This window comes from Planococcus citri, chromosome 1 (genome assembly GCF_950023065.1).
Source record: "Planococcus citri chromosome 1, ihPlaCitr1.1, whole genome shotgun sequence".
NCBI lineage: Eukaryota > Metazoa > Arthropoda > Insecta > Hemiptera > Pseudococcidae > Planococcus > Planococcus citri.
Genome location: NC_088677.1, coordinates 27,097,290 through 27,113,593, shown reverse-complemented (window position 1 = coordinate 27,113,593; position 16,304 = coordinate 27,097,290). Strand labels below are relative to the sequence as shown.

At 31.9% G+C, this 16,304-nt stretch overlaps 1 protein-coding gene and 1 long non-coding RNA gene across 3 annotated transcripts in view; one reads left to right on the top strand and one right to left on the bottom strand.

Moving 5' to 3' along the window:
• The window catches only part of LOC135831131 (uncharacterized), a 31,711-nt gene that overhangs the window by 8,443 nt on the left and 6,964 nt on the right, over positions 1 to 16,304 (bottom strand). The window contains exons 1-2 of one of the 2 annotated variants that reach the window (XM_065343401.1): positions 10,606 to 10,778; positions 1,827 to 1,930 (exon numbers count right to left, since the gene is read on the bottom strand). In XM_065343401.1, the coding sequence (XP_065199473.1) occupies positions 1,827 to 1,927 (101 nt within the window). In that variant the 5' untranslated portion in view covers positions 1,928 to 1,930; positions 10,606 to 10,778. Of the gene's footprint in view, positions 1 to 1,826; positions 1,931 to 10,605; positions 10,779 to 16,304 lie in introns of those variants that run through there. The other variant, XM_065343400.1, reaches the window with a different exon arrangement.
• On the top strand, positions 7,151 to 14,884 carry LOC135831136 (uncharacterized). Its single transcript, XR_010556157.1, has 4 exons — positions 7,151 to 7,463; positions 7,535 to 9,289; positions 9,366 to 9,546; positions 12,631 to 14,884. It is a non-coding gene; the product is annotated as an uncharacterized LOC135831136 (long non-coding RNA).

The following is a 16,304-nucleotide window of genomic DNA, read 5'->3' as shown; positions in this document are numbered from 1 at the left end:
TTTTCTGATTTTTCGCGACATTTTTTGCAACTTTTTTTTGAGACATTTTTTCCGACTTGACACGACATCTTCCCAACTTTTCGCGATATTTTTTTGAGACTTATCGCGACATTTTTATTTCAATTTTTCCAACTTTTTTGCGACATTTTCATTTTTCTGATTTTTCGCAACTTTTCGCGACATTTTTTCCAACTTAACACGACATCTTCCCAACTTTTTGCAACATTTTTTCCAATTTTTCGCGAAATTTTTTCCGACTTCACAGGGCTGCATCTTTCCAACTTTTCGCGACTTATCACGACATTTTTTCCAACTTTTCGCGACATTTTTATTTTTTGATTTCGTGGTATCTAACGGAATTTTTTTTGAAAAAATCACTACTTTTTCCATTACTTACTTACTCTTTTTCAATCAAATTTTCAGAAAGCTATCCAGTCGACCCCCCTCCCCCCCAACACACAAAAATGACTCAACAGAGTAAAATTTTTCACAGAAAAATTTCCAAAACATTGAAATTGGAAGAAATTTAGTGAACAAAGCATTTTTTAATTTCAATCAAAATTATTTGAAAAAAAAACAAAAGAATGCATTACATACAAACACTTGAGATTTTATAAGAAAAAGCAGCTGGGGGTGAGGTAAAATTTTACATTGGAATTCAAACATCCCAAGATTTTTTCAAGCAAGCGTACGTCGAAAATATAATTTAATCATTTCAATTTTTGATTTTACTTTTTTCAACGAAACAAATTTTCAAAAAATATACAAAAATTTGATGGATAATTTGAATGACACTTGGGGAAAAATCATACCAATTTTTCGAAATGAAACGGCGAGTTTCAAAGTAACGTAAGCAAGAGATAAAATAACAATTTTGCCATTTGAAAAGTAGGTACAATTTTGCCTAATATTTATGCAACGTATATAAAAACTTTTTTCTCCTTCAAGTCTGGAATTTTTTAATTGCGGAAAAGAGAAAAAAAATAGCAAAAGCTTTCGAAAATCAGTATTTTGAAAGGTATCAAAAATAATTATGTTTTTTGTGTGACGAGTTAACTTGATTATAAGAAAGTTCATTACTTTTTGCTTCAAAATTTTGAAATTCAAATGATAATTTTTTTGGAAAAATTCAAAACTGAAAAAAAAACAAGCGAGTTCGAGCGAAGCGAGGCCGAAATTTTTTAGAAATTCATGTTTTGAGAAGCAAAAAAAAAGTTTCTTCGTGCAGAAAGGAGTTCATTTTTCTGATTCAAACTTGGAACATTTTTTGAATTAAAACAATAAGGTTCATACGAGCAAAAAGAGCAAATAGCTCGAGCGAAGCGAGGACAAAGTTTTCAAAAATGTGTAACTCAAACTCTAAAAAAGTCTACAAATGAGCTCTTTTCTACTGAATGAAATCGAGAAAAAAGAACGCATTTCCATTTTTTCACTACCTTTTTAACAAAATTCACTACTTCTTCACTACTTTCACTACCTGTTAGATACCCTGAATCTTCGCGACATTTTTATTTTTCCAACTTTTCGCGACATTTTTATTTTTCCAACTTTTCGCGATATTTTTATTTTTCCAACTTATCGCGACATTTTCCCCAACTTTTCGCGACTTTTTTTCTCAGTACCCACCTTTCCAATTTTTCAACGAAAGAAACTGACAACTGAGGTTCCAATAAAGTTACTTAACACTTTCTTTTAGGGAGTTTTGGCCAACTTTCAATAGTTTGCATGTGACATAAGAAAAAATGTATAAAATTCATGCTCTGTACTAAAGAAATATGAAAAAAGTAAGGTCAATGTAACAACAGCTCAAAAACTAATAGGTGTACCTGGTATGAGCATCTATTTCATCCTGACTCAGACGAGGTATTCGAATGAAGGCTCCCCGGGCAATTTCTTCTCTGGCAGCTTTCAGATCAAAGTCTTCCATCTCCTATAACATAAAATGAAAAATTCAAGTTAATATTTGTTTAAAATATTCCAATCTGGATTTTCAAATATTATTTATAACTAGGTAGTTAGGTACCATTACAAAGCACATGCAAAATAATATGATTGAGACAGAATATTAATCAACAAGTATTTCATGTTTCGAAGATACCAATGTCCAATGTACGCTGTTGTTGCATCTTATCAAGAAAAGTAAGTATTATAATTTTCATCATTTACATGGTGTCTTATCAAAATTCAATAAGTATTCAAAAATCGTGACTTCGCCACGTCCCTTTTCGCGACCATTTTTTTGCGACTTATCAGGACATTTTTCCCGACCTTTCGCGACATTTTTATTTTTCGCGACTTTTTCACAACTTATCGCGACATTTTTCCGCTACTTTATTTTCCAGTATCCACCTTTCCAATTTTTCAACGAAAAAAACTGAGGTTCCAATAAAGTTCACACTTTTTAAAGGGAGTTTTTGGCTAACTTTCAATATTATTTTGCATGTGACATAAGAAAAAATGAATAAAATTTGATTTTTGCAATTGCAGAAATTGCTAAAAATTATGAATAACTTGTGGGTTTTTTTAGTTGCTAAAATTGTGAAAGAGTTCGGTTTTTTTGATCAAAATTTTCAAGTCTTTCTTTTTTTCAGAATTACCAAATAAATTTTGCTTTTTACAAAACTGCCAAACATCCTGTTTTTTTTTCAAAAACTGCCAAAGTTTTCTATTTGATGAAAAAATTTTCCTATTATGTTTTTTTTTTGTGAAATTCCGAAAAAGTAGTCCAAATTACTAAAAATTGATAGAAAGTTCTACTGTTAATTGTTGTTGTTGTTGTTTTTTTTTTTTAGCTAAAATTGTGAACAAGATTTGATTTCTTGATCAAAACCACCAGGAAGATCTTGTTTATCCTCAAAACTATCAAAAATCTTGATTTTTTTGCTAACATGACTGTCCAAAAAATATTATTTCTTTGCCATGCACATACAATTTGACATTAAATGTACACATTACATAAACGTGCATTAAATTATTCTGTCGGGCAATATTATCGTCCTTCAAGTTCATGAACTGTCCTTCAAAAACTTTTTTTGTGGTGAAATGATTCTTTTATCATGCAATTTTTTTTTGTTACAATGCCTTTTTTTGTCGTGAAACCCCCTATTTCTGCTGTGCTGATAAATCACATAAAAGAAAAACTAGAAATATATTGTTGTACTTCAGAGTAAAATACATGCACAATATACCAATGTGATTATTCTTATGTACCTAATTGCACCTCTGAAGGAAGTTGACAAAAACGCTATTTCATCAACATAACTGAAATGAGATCAAAAAAATTTCCATGAATGAGGCTTAATTCCTTGCAAGTTTGAAAACAGCCAATAACAAAAATTTTAAACAAAAATGTCATTTTCACTCTTTTTGGAGGTTCACTATAGGAATTTCACTGATTTTGACCAAGGTGTACCAAAACAAGCAAAGATTGTGATTCTGTTGACCCAGAGACGTACAAAGAAAGCAAGAGACGTTGTCAACTTTACTTTCAAGTTTCAACCAAGTGCGTTGAAAGTTGAAGACTGTTCAAAATTAACATTAAAAAGTGTATTCAAGAATATTCAACCGCAGTGTGCGGAGAATAGAGCACGACTGCGGATTACATGTCCAATGCGCCGACGCGACGCTGGGTATCTCTTATCTACTTATTATCATTAGGAATGAAACAGTATAATCAATTTTCGAGAGTCGAGATCTCAACGAAATACAGAATACGAAATAGTGAAGTGTCATTATTCGCATAAGCATAAGCATACCAATGCTACATGTCCCCACTGTCCTTAACCTGAAATAAAAACTAGTCCTTCTTCTCCGACTGCGACAGCCACAACTCTCAATTCAATTTATACATATGAGAACTACACGAGAACATAATACTGCGCAACATGATGGGAGGAAATAATCGAATGACCTTGAGGCTATGAATAAACCACGCCGCGCGTCGTTGGTTGCGTCGTTGGTTGCTCGTCGTCGAGAAGGCAGAAGTACAGTCTGACACTTCTGACAGTCGTTTCTATTTCATGTTCCAGCTCCAGCATTCTCGAACCTCGAACCAAACCAACAGAAAGACGAAAGACTTGGTGTACAGCTAACGGATAAAGTGAAGCAGAACAGAGCAAAGCAAAGTCGCCAAGTAGCTGCTTCACTATAACCCTACACTTAGGTCAAAAATACAAAGTTCAAAAACTGAAATGCCGCTCATTCAACTACCCATGAAGCATCGAACAAATAAACTAGAACATTATAACAAAAGATCGTGAACGACATAAAGTAAACCATACATAGTACTTTGGATACAAATTTATCATTTCAGCATTATCAAAATTCAAACACAAAACAGTTGAAACACGGAAGTAGGTATTTGGCGGATAGTAAAACCTTGGACCTTCCAAATATTTTCTTATCAGAAATAGTGATTCTAACGACAAAATAGGGTACTTCAACGACATTTGTTAACGACAGTTCAGCACGACAAATTAAGTTAATACGATTATACAAACGACAATTCGATTTCATGTAACGACAAAAGAAAATAATGCAATCCATGTCAAAATAACCACCCAAATATCATCTCCTGGAAAAATAAGTGATTCCCCACCAAAAAAAAAAATTCCAGAAAAGGAACTCATTTTGTAATGAAAAAAGAATTTTGTAAAAATAAACATAAACTTTTAACATTTGAGAAATCCTTCATTTTTTGAAATAACTCCTTTTCAAGTCGATCTTGCAGAAATTGCTGAAAATTATGAAAAAAAGTTGTAGTGTTTTTTAATTGCCAAGGCAAAATGTGAAAAAACTTTTTTTTGGGTCAAAATTTTCATCTGCTGTTTTTTTTTTGCTGAAATTGTGAACAAGTTTTACTCACCACCAAAAAGATCTTGCTTTTCATTCATTAAGCAATAAATCTTGATTTTTGTTAAAACTGCCCAAAAGTGTATTTAAAAAAAGAGTAATATTTTTTGCAAGACAAAAAAGGGCGTCATCATGACAAACATTTTTTCATTCATAAAAGATGAATAAATGACAACCAATGATGAGGTTCCACGCCAGATGAAGCCTGACAATAAAATTTATGAAGGACTAAGTATGATTTGAAAACAAGATAAGCAGTATTCTCGCCAAAATAATTTCACTCTCAACAGAAAATTATAGTTCAATTATGGTTAGAGTACAGACTTTACAGTTATATTTTGTACAAATTTTGACAAAAAATTAACTGAGGGTTTCTATAAACGGCAATTTTTTACATACCTGCTCTGTTTTTTTTGGTGTAATTTTAATATTTATTAAACGTTTATTTCTGTTGCTAAATATCTCTTTTTGATGGAAAATTTTTGTTGTGCATGGCCTTATCTTATTTTCAGTTCGAAGGTCGATTTTGTCCTGCCGCGTCACATATATTGAATGACAGATAAAAAAAAATCACAACAGTTTATCACTTTCAACTGTCATATAAGGCCATGCACAACAAAAATTTTCCATCAAAAAGAGATATTTAGCAACAGAAATAAACGTTTAATAAATATTAAAATTACACCAAAAAAAACAGAGCAGGTATGTAAAAAATTGCCGTTTATAGAAACCCTCAGTTAATTTTTTGTCAAAATTTGTACAAAATATAACTGTAAAGTCTGTACTCTAACCATAATTGAACTATAATTTTCTGTTGAGAGTGAAATTATTTTGGCGAGAATACTGCTTATCTTGTTTTCAAATCATACTTAGTCCTTCATAAATTTTATTGTCAGGCTTCATCTGGCGTGGAACCTCATCATTGGTTGTCATTTATTCATCTTTTATGAATGAAAAAATGTTTGTCATGATGACGCCCTTTTTTGTCTTGCAAAAAATATTACTCTTTTTTTAATACACTTTTGGGCAGTTTTAACAAAAATCAAGATTTATTGCTTAATGAATGAAAAGCAAGATCTTTTTGGTGGTGAGTAAAACTTGTTCACAATTTCAGCAAAAAAAAAACAGCAGATGAAAATTTTGACCCAAAAAAAAGTTTTTTCACATTTTGCCTTGGCAATTAAAAAACACTACAACTTTTTTTCATAATTTTCAGCAATTTCTGCAAGATCGACTTGAAAAGGAGTTCTTTCAAAAAATGAAGGATTTCTCAAATGTTAAAAGTTTATGTTTATTTTTACAAAATTCTTTTTTCATTACAAAATGAGTTCCTTTTCTGGAATTTTTTTTTTGGTGGGGAATCACTTATTTTTCCAGGAGATGATATTTGGGTGGTTATTTTGACATTGATTGCATTATTTTCTTTTGTCGTTACATGAAATCGAATTGTCGTTTGTATAATCGTATTAACTTAATTTGTCATGCTGAACTGTCGTTAACAAATGTCGTTGAAGTACCCTATTTTGTCGTTAGAATCACTATTTCTGATAAGAAAATATTTGGAAGGTCCAAGGTTTTACTATCCGCCAAATACCTACTTCCGTGTTTCAACTGTTTTGTGTTTGAATTTTGATAATGCTGAAATGATAAATTTGTATCCAAAGTACAATGTATGGTTTACTTTATGTCGTTCACGATCTTTTGTTATAATGTTCTAGTTTATTGACATAGGAATAATCTCAGCAAAAACACCTGTTGTTCACACTGCGATCTTGCGAAACATTTATGAAAGGTCAACAATTTTTGTGTATTCAGATATCAGAGAGTTATTAAGGAACCCATATTGTTATTCCGGTTCACTACCATAAATTTTTCAAATTTTGCGATAGGTTCCGTTCCACTCTGTAAAAATTTTCTTACAATAAGGTTCTGCTCCGCAACCCTGTTTCGACTCAGGCTCATAGAGAGCCACTGAGAGCCTGGGGCAAAAAAATTGAGGGCCCCAAGCAAAATTTTCACCTCCTCTCACCAATCCTGTAGGTTTTTAAAAGAGGTATTTATATTGTATAGAAGTATGACAAGTAATGCGATTTTGATTTTGAAGAGTGTTTCAAAATTCAAGAACATGAAAAGAAGTTGAAACTATTGCCTGAGTGGAGCGAGGGCGATTTTTTTTTTTTAGGAAAGTACATTTGAAAAATAGTGGTTTTCAACAATTTTAGACACAACTTACAAATTTCAGAGTTGACAGTTAATCACTGAACATTTGAAATTGCCAATTGCCAACTTATTATAAGCTTTCTCAAAAAATGAGGGCCTCTGAAAAACGAGGGCCCGGGGCGAATTGCCCCCTTTGCCCCCCCTCTCTACGGCCCTGTTTCGACTTGAGTACATACATCAAAAAAATCAATTTCGCTTCTCATGACTGTGGTGCGCCAGCGCCAGAATCAACATGCGACTACTCGAGGGTTAAATGCGGCAACGTTGCACATGCACAAATTCCTTTCTACACAACTTTTGCTAATAGAGTCGTATTTATTGATGACCAACAGTGTTTTTATTTTTTCACCAACGTGTGTCCCGATGACGGAACGAACTGTGTAACTTGTAAGGTAAAATCATTTATATTGGGTAGGTAGTTAAAAAATGATCGCATTGAGTGTCTATTTCTGTATTTTTCTAGGAAACTTACTGACTGATGAAGAATGGGTGTGTGACGTGTGTGTATGAATGCTTTTAGTAAGAATATGTACAGTGAGGGTGGAAATGGTATGTCTCATGTCTGTGTAGAAGGGTGCAAGAGATATGTGTGGCGACTCGCGAAAGCGGTTTTGGTGGAGAACATGGTTTAGATGGAACACATGTAGTGAAATGTGGCTGGAATACGAAGGTTATTTATAAATGTATTAAATGCTCAGGGTATTCAACAAAACTCTACCTTACTTATTCACGAATAATACGTAGGAATGAAGAAAGAACTCGTTAGCCATTGAGTGGTGGCATGAATCAAACCGCATTTACATAAGTACTATTGAGGGAATCACCATACCACAACTGTTGTCAAGTTTTACCAAATTTGCGATTGAAATGGTCCTATCATCACTTATTGCTTTGCACACAAACATACTATACCACTATACCAGAAAATGTGTAAGATCTGTATTGCCAAAAATCCGATTCAATATCACCATCCTTAATCTGAACTACGCATTTTTTGGATGATCGATTCTGGTCGACTGAAGGAATTAATCTATTAAAAATCACAACTCTATTCAGAGGGTATTATCTTCCCAAACATTTACCTATAAGTAATTATCTTGTAAGTACGTAAGTTTACGATCACAGCCTTTATTTCATTTTGAATGCATTCAATTCCTCTTCATCAAGTATTGACTTTTGAATCATTTCTAATTTTGGTAAATTTTCAAATTAAATGATCTACTTAATTCATAAATTTTGTCAGTTTAAATTTCACTAGCCATAATTTGTATATCCCCCCCCCTCCTTCTTCAAATTTAATCAAATCCACATTCTTATTTAAAAGAAAATGTTTTTTAAAAAATACTCCACGATTGTGTTAAATTTTCCATTTTCATTCTACATAATCATTCATTTTTTCACATCCGAGAAAGGCGATTTTTCTATCATTCCTAGCAGCAAGTGATAAATGAGAAAATGCAGATTGTGTTATCGTGAAGCCACGCCTTCGTATGAATGGTATTCATACAATGTACTCTGAACTCCGCAATTGGCGTAATTACATTCAGTGCTTCACTAGCTCGCCGTCAACAAGGCAGCGATGTGCACGGAATGCGTGAACCGCTCGTGGCCCACGAACTATCAGCATAATATTATTTTCTATCTAACACGTAACAAATATACCTACAGTTTTCCCAACTCTCCGACCATTGTCCACATAGCCATTATAAGCCTCAAGTAGGAACCAAACAATCTCATGATATAAAGGATAGTAGAAATAGAAATACTTGTTCAACGACTTCAGACATAGGGATTTTCAATCCAAAATTGATAACAGATAACTTGATTTTATACGTTATCATTTTTCATAATTTCATGTGTAGAGGAAGCAATTTAATCCTTTCAAGTGCTCTATCATTTTTCGTAATTTCATGTTTAGAGGAAGCAATTTAATCCTTTCAAGTGCTCTACAAAAGCAAAAATTGTTTGAAAATTTGTAGAAGCTAAGATTATTAACACGTCTGAAAACGATGCAATTTTTTCGACCCAATTTAAAAGTACATCTTTTAAATAAATAGGTACACACGAGTCATTTATATGGACATGTAATAAGTGTAGCTTCAGGTCAACTACTCACAGGAGAGAATTCAGTGTACCATAAGCAATGTCACTTGTAGGTTTAGATAGTTCTTAGTTCCTGTTCCCAATAGAGTTATGCGGCACAAGCAAATGATTTTTGGTGAGTTTTTCGCCAATTCCTTCTTATACTCAAAAGTTACAAACAACTTTAAAAAAGAGGATTTTTATTTTTGAAGGAAATTTCAAAAATGAGGTCAGTAAAAGGGTCAATGACCTCAGGTCAGCCAGGTATATAGACAGGTGGGGCCAGTCAGATGGTTTAATGATCTTCTGAGGCCAGACAGACAGACAAGAAGGCACTTGGATAAACTTGAGAGGCTGGACAGACAAGACAGAAGACGATGAGAAGCTAGACAGGTAGGTCAATCAGGGGCTAAGAGATCAGCTTTATAATAATATTATTCTGTGTATTTAGCTTATTGAACCCTCCAAAATTTTCAACCAAAATTAATTTTAACCGCTAAAATGAGGCAAAATCAGTAACTGTAACCAAAATTATTGAAACTTATAAGCCAAAACGTGTTATAACACAGATATGAACCCTAAACAGGATCGGCCACTTACATTTAAAAAGAACAGGAAAAAGTGAAGCAAAAAAAATCTCAAGATCAACCGACTTTTCCCTATCAGAATGATTTTACCAAAAATTACTAGTAATTTTACAAAATTAACAAGTAATTTTGAAAAAAATTATTACCCAAAATTACTGGTAATTTACCAAAAACTACCAGTAATCTACCAAAAACTACCAGTAATGTACCAAAAACTACCAGTAATTTACCATAAAACTACCAGTAATTTACCAAAAATTACCAGTAATTTAATTTTGGTAATTTACCAAAAATTACCGACAATTTACCAAAAATTACCGACAATTTACCAAAAATTACCGACAATTTACCAAAAATTACCAACAATTTACCAAAAATTACCGGTAATTTACCAAAAGTTACCAATAATTTACCAAAAAAACTTCCTTATCCTTACCCGTACCCCTAACTGAAAAATTTTGGAATACCCTACCCAATACCCCTATCCGATCCTCTGAAAAGATATTTTGTACCTCTACCCAATACCCGTGCCAGAAAATGTTTGGGTATGAAGCCCGGCTGAAAATCCACTGAAAGCCCTAAACACTTCATTTAACTCAACAATCAATCTTTTTTCAAGGTCAATTCATTTTCAATGTCAAACTAAAGTTGTCTACCCAACAATCATTCTGTTCTCAAGGTCATTCTGAAATTTTTAAATTTCAACAAACTATTTTCATTTTTCAAGGCCAACAGCACACCACGCTCATTTCTCAAGGTCAACTGAAGGACTTTATAATTTCAATTATTAAATTTCAAAATTTTTCAATAATCACAGAATTATTTCAATCTTACTAAAAAAATAATAAACTGATATATCACTCACTTGATGAAATCCGAATTAGTAGGGTGGTTTGAAAGCACACAACGCATCAACAATCACAAGAAAAGACAACCTCCATCATCAAGATATCAACAACAAATGAATATAGTGGTTTTGAAATAAGAAATATTTATAAAAGAACGGACATGTCGACGTCAGTTACTTGGAGTAAATTGCAGGGAATGACGTACGCTGCGCGCGCATAAGTAAATATTTCGTTAGGTATAACCTTGGAAGTACAGTCTCCGACAAAACGCAAAAAGCAGCTATAAAAACATAAATGTTCTGGTGTTCCCTATAGTTCTCGCCCGTTACTTCCCAGCCCACTACACGTTCACATACAATCGCCACGTTGCCAACCCGCGAGGCATAGATAACTACCGATGCACACGATTGCGTAGTTGAAGCTCGGAAGGGTGAAATAAGTGCGGTGGAGAGAAATACTGAATTCCGCTAGGATAGTTATATTTTGTATGCTATGCTGTATGCTTGAAATTACTTAAAATCACGCAGGCCTATGTTGAGAGAATTTTTATGTAATAGTACAATAGGTAGTACATACATGTAGGTTCAATTCATACCTACAACTTACATGTATAATGCTCTTTTTTTTTTAATCCCATGGCATTAAAATAATTTGCGTAATAAACATTTGGAAGCTGAATGGTCTCAACATAATAGGTATTTCAATTCAAAAACGTAAATGATGTGACTCAATAAATACATCTGTAACTGTTTCATTTTGTGATAAAACTTATCAACTGTACACCACACAATATTTCATGGGGATAATTATTATTTGTACGTGAACGCGACAGTTTGACGCACATATGTAGGTAGGTATTACATTCTCATGAATCACTAAACAGACATCTGTAGAAGTTTGGTTACAATATCGAGGGATCAATTTTTCTTTCAAGAAATTTCAATTTCATCAACTAGTGTTATAATTGCATAAAGCAACAAATGTTTCAAGAAATTTGTCTAGGTAGGCCTACATCACAAGTGAATTTTAAAATTGAAAAGAAACCTACTTAATGGATTCTGAAATAATCAAACATTTGTGACATATTGCTCCTATTCACAAGAGGGGGAAAAAAATTAAGGTTGCAAGTTGAAAAACAAGCAGGTGAACTCATTCCAAAAATTGATAGTTAGGTACCATCATAAATGACAAGAATATTTGGTAAACATGTTCATCACAATATTACTGGCAAATGAATGCTTGAAGGGAATTGATTTTTTTTTAAACAGATAATATCAAAATTTGAGAGAATTTTCCAATTTCTTAATCTTGTTTGCATGCTACCAAAAATTTTCCTGATTTTCTTCACAATTTAACATCATATTAATCTATTGAGAAAATGTTTTTTAAATGTTTGACCTTAGCATTCAGGTTCTCCACAAATTTTCTCAAACCATGTCCTTTTCTACAACTACCTGAGCATTCATCGCACTACTTACCATTCAACGAAAAATCTTAGGTTTTATTCTTTCAGGTTTTTTAGTGGGTGCTTTTTAGAAACAGATATGTATGAATCTCTGTGATAAAAATCATAGAATACACACACAATAATGCACCAAGAAATTGTACAGATTTACAGGCATGCAGTTTTTGAAATTATGTTTTCCTGAGAATGTCAATCACAAATTTTCTTACTGAAATGATTAATGATTATTCAATCAAGAAAAATATTTGCGCTTTTTCTTCTGTTCTCAGCCATTTTCCTAGTTTCAATTTTGAAGCTAATTTGATGGTCTTCGTTTTAGTGGAAAAGCTAAGATATTGAAACTTAATTTCTTGGCATCTGCCACCCCTTCAGAGTTGAGAGAAAAGTTGGGATTTTTTGCACCCCCCCCCCCCTATCATTGAATTTTATAAGATATTACATAAAACTGTAAAAATAGAATTACGAAGAATGTATTTCAACGATTTTTTTCCTTTCAAATGAGATATTTTGTGATTGGAAATTTTCAAAATAATATTTATTCATTTTCAGTTCAACTTTGTGTTTTTGCTTGTTTCAGAAGTATCCACTTTGAGGTATCAAGAAATATCAATATTGGAAAATTGATACTTTTGGATGGTCCATATTCCCTGAATATCAACACACAGAATTGATATTTTTCAACAGTATCAAAATTTCTAGGCGTGAATCATTGAAGTCCAAACTCTACACTCCCTAAAAATTATTTCTACAATTCTACCTACTTAATTGAGAATTTTTCCCTAAAAAACTGTTTTTGTTTTTTCTCAGAAAAATTGCTCAAGTAAGTACCAAATTTTTAGAACCAAAATTCATATAAGTAAGCATCAGTTTTCAATATTTATAATAAAGTATCAATACTCAATCAAGTCTCACACCAAAATTTAGATGTGATACTCTCATAGATGTAGGGAGTCTTACTCCTACACATATAATAATGTATTGAACGAAAAATAAAATATGGTATACAAAATATGATATTTCACTGTATTTCTAGCTAAGAAGGAAGAAAATACAAAAATAGGTATAGTATCAAATTTCAATTTCAGAATAAAATACCAACCCATATTATATGGTTAATAGAAAGCATATCATACAGAAAAATAAAATATGTACCAGTATTTTTACATCTCTCCTTACCTGCCAAAATATAAATACCCATTGGTTTTATGTCATGTAATAAATTTCAGAACATTGACCCAGGTGTGCTATACAATACATATTTGCACTTTGGAAAATCCTTCAAATGCCACTTTGGTGAAATCAGCACATGGTTTTGTGTGCAGGGAATAATTATATCATGATCAAAAAATTTTTCAATCATTGGCTCATTGCTTATGCATCTGCAAAACAGCAATTATTCCACGAGGGGGCAGAAATCTTAGTAACTAAGTATGCAGTATGTATGTTTAAAATAATACTGTATATTTTGACAATCCTACAACAATTCAATACAGGAAATGATGGGGTGGTGATTATCACCATCATGTGCAATCACCATTTTCTTATAAGTTTGAATTTATTGAGATACTGTAGATAAATAATGGTACAAATTTACAGATTTAGTGATTACAATACTCAGAAGAAATTATCAATACTCAGCAGTTTCAAAAAGAGACTGAAATTTTCAATATTGGTATTGGTGTATTGTCAAATTGATGATACCTATTTGATATTTTCATCTTTTTGAATTTTTTTTAGCGTTCCTTCACTTTAGAAACAAAAAGGTGAAAATTTCAAAATTTGGTCTGAATTTACTTCATTTCACCAAAAAAAAATTTAAAAAAAAACTGGAAATATATAATCGCACGACAGAAAAAGATGTTTGAACAACAACAGAAAAGGGTGTTTGAACAACGACAGAAAAGGGTGTTTGAAGGACAACAGCAAACGACAATAAAAGCGGTGGTAGCGACAACTTAGGTCTTTACAACAACACGTTTTCAACAACAAAATTATGAGTCAGCACAACTATTTTTAAATATGAATCATGACAACTCCTCCCACCAAAAAAGCATGTTGAAGCGACAGAATAAAATTTTAAATGACAGAACAATGTACGACCAATTGTGTATCTGATAATACATGAAAAAGTGATGATGAATAAAATATTGGATTGGGAAGCTAGCAAAATAATTAGAAATTGCTCTAAAATTACTGCAAAAACTGTGTGACAATTTTCAAATGTGAAGTGTGAGCTTCCTATGGACTTATTGAGATTGCAATTTGCACAATAATATATGTACCACCGTGTTCCATAATAATGAAAATGTGTCAATTTTTGCAAAAAAAAAATGAAATTTATGACACTTTATGACATTCATTTTCAAAAACATGGTGTGTGTGATGTGACATACAAGTCAAAAAACACTTCATTTTATGAAAATTACTAATTTTTGCTTTCATTTTATTCGATTTGTAACTTTTTTGGTAAATATAGGCATGTTAATAGATATTTCTGTACTGATCTTTTTTTACTATTGTTTTTTGTTGTTCAATTTATTCAACTGCCGTTCAATTTTTTATTTGTAGTCAAATATATTTTTGTTGTTCAATTTTTTTTTCTGTGATTCAATTTCTTTTTTGATCGGGCACTTATTTTATTTGTCAGGTCTGTCATTTAGACCACCTTTTCTGTCCTGCGATTCACCTATTCTGTCCTAATGATAAATCACGGCCTAAACGTAATTTCCCTGCAGGTTGCCTATCTGTACATACTTTGTGGGATAAATCATACCCAAAAAAAAACTTCAAGAAAATGGTAACATTTTAGACTGTGATGAAAGAAAACTTGACTGCATTGCACTACAATTCACTAAACAATTCACTGCACAGCACATCCAATTGGGAAAAACTGAAATTTACAGAAATTGAAATACTGAAATGAATGCTCATTAATTTATTTGAACGCTATTCCTTTGCGTTCCCTAGCAAAATTTGTTAAAAATTGACTTGTTATTTCAATTTTTTAATGTAATTTTTGAGATTGGAATAGATAAGGCTGGTAAGTGCTAACTAGATATCAGCAGTGTTGTCATAACGTTATTCATAACGTAACAAAAAATGAAAAAACCGGAATTTTTTCCGTTATAATAACGAAACGATAAACAAAAACAACATTTTCTACAGAAGAAACGATAACGAAATTATAACGTTATGAAAAATCTTTGTACCATAACGAAATGAAAAATGGAAAAAAATCCGTTATTTTTTTGGTTTTCTTTTCGTTTTTTTTTTACTAAAAAAGTATTGATAAAAAAATGTAAAAAATTTTTAAAAAATTTTGCAAAACGATTGAAAAATTATTAATCAAAAAAGTTGGTTTGAATTGAAAATCAAAATACTGAAGTTGAAATTGATATTGAAGACGTAAAAATTGATGAAACACAATATAGGTAGCAGCAGAAAAATTCATACCTTATGCATTGAAAAATAGAAGTAGGTACTGACAAGTGACAATCATGGAAAAATTTCATAAAAATAAGCATAAAATGGCTCAATTGACATAAAAATTTCTATTTAAAAAATCTTGTAAAAATAGAGAAAAATGCTTGAAAGTTAGAATAAAATTGCATAAAATTCTTGTTCAACAAAAAATTAAAATTGCTGCTTTCAATAACTGAAAATCTGCAAAATATAGGTACCTGTTTTTTTTTGTTTTTTTGTTTTCAAGAGGGTGCTCTACGTTTGTTTGTTTACTTCTTAGCATACTCGCGGGCAGAGATTAGACATTTTTCAAACGCATTTTTTTATTAGTTGCAGATGAAGAAAGTGAATAATTATGAGTGAAAACGTTATTACTGTATTGAAACAACATCATAAAACTTTGAAACAAGCAAAACGATTAAAATATAATGAATTCAGCTGATTCTCCATATTCGAGCATTCATTGTCAGTCATCACACCATAATTCTGAAACTACTGAACAGAATTTGATGAAATTTGAATATGTTGTGCAGAAATGAATTCCCGACAACTTGACGTTGCCCTTTTTTTGATTAATTTTGTTAAATCAAAGTTATAGCCATTTGAAATTTTCAAATGGCAATATCTCCAAAAATACAAATAAATTTGAAAAAAGGGCAACGTCAACCTCTCTGGACCATTTTTATGCACAATATATCCAAATTTCATCAAATTCTGTTCAGTAGTTTCAGAATTATGGTGTGATGACTCAGATGACTGACAATGAATGCTCGAATATAGAGAATCGTC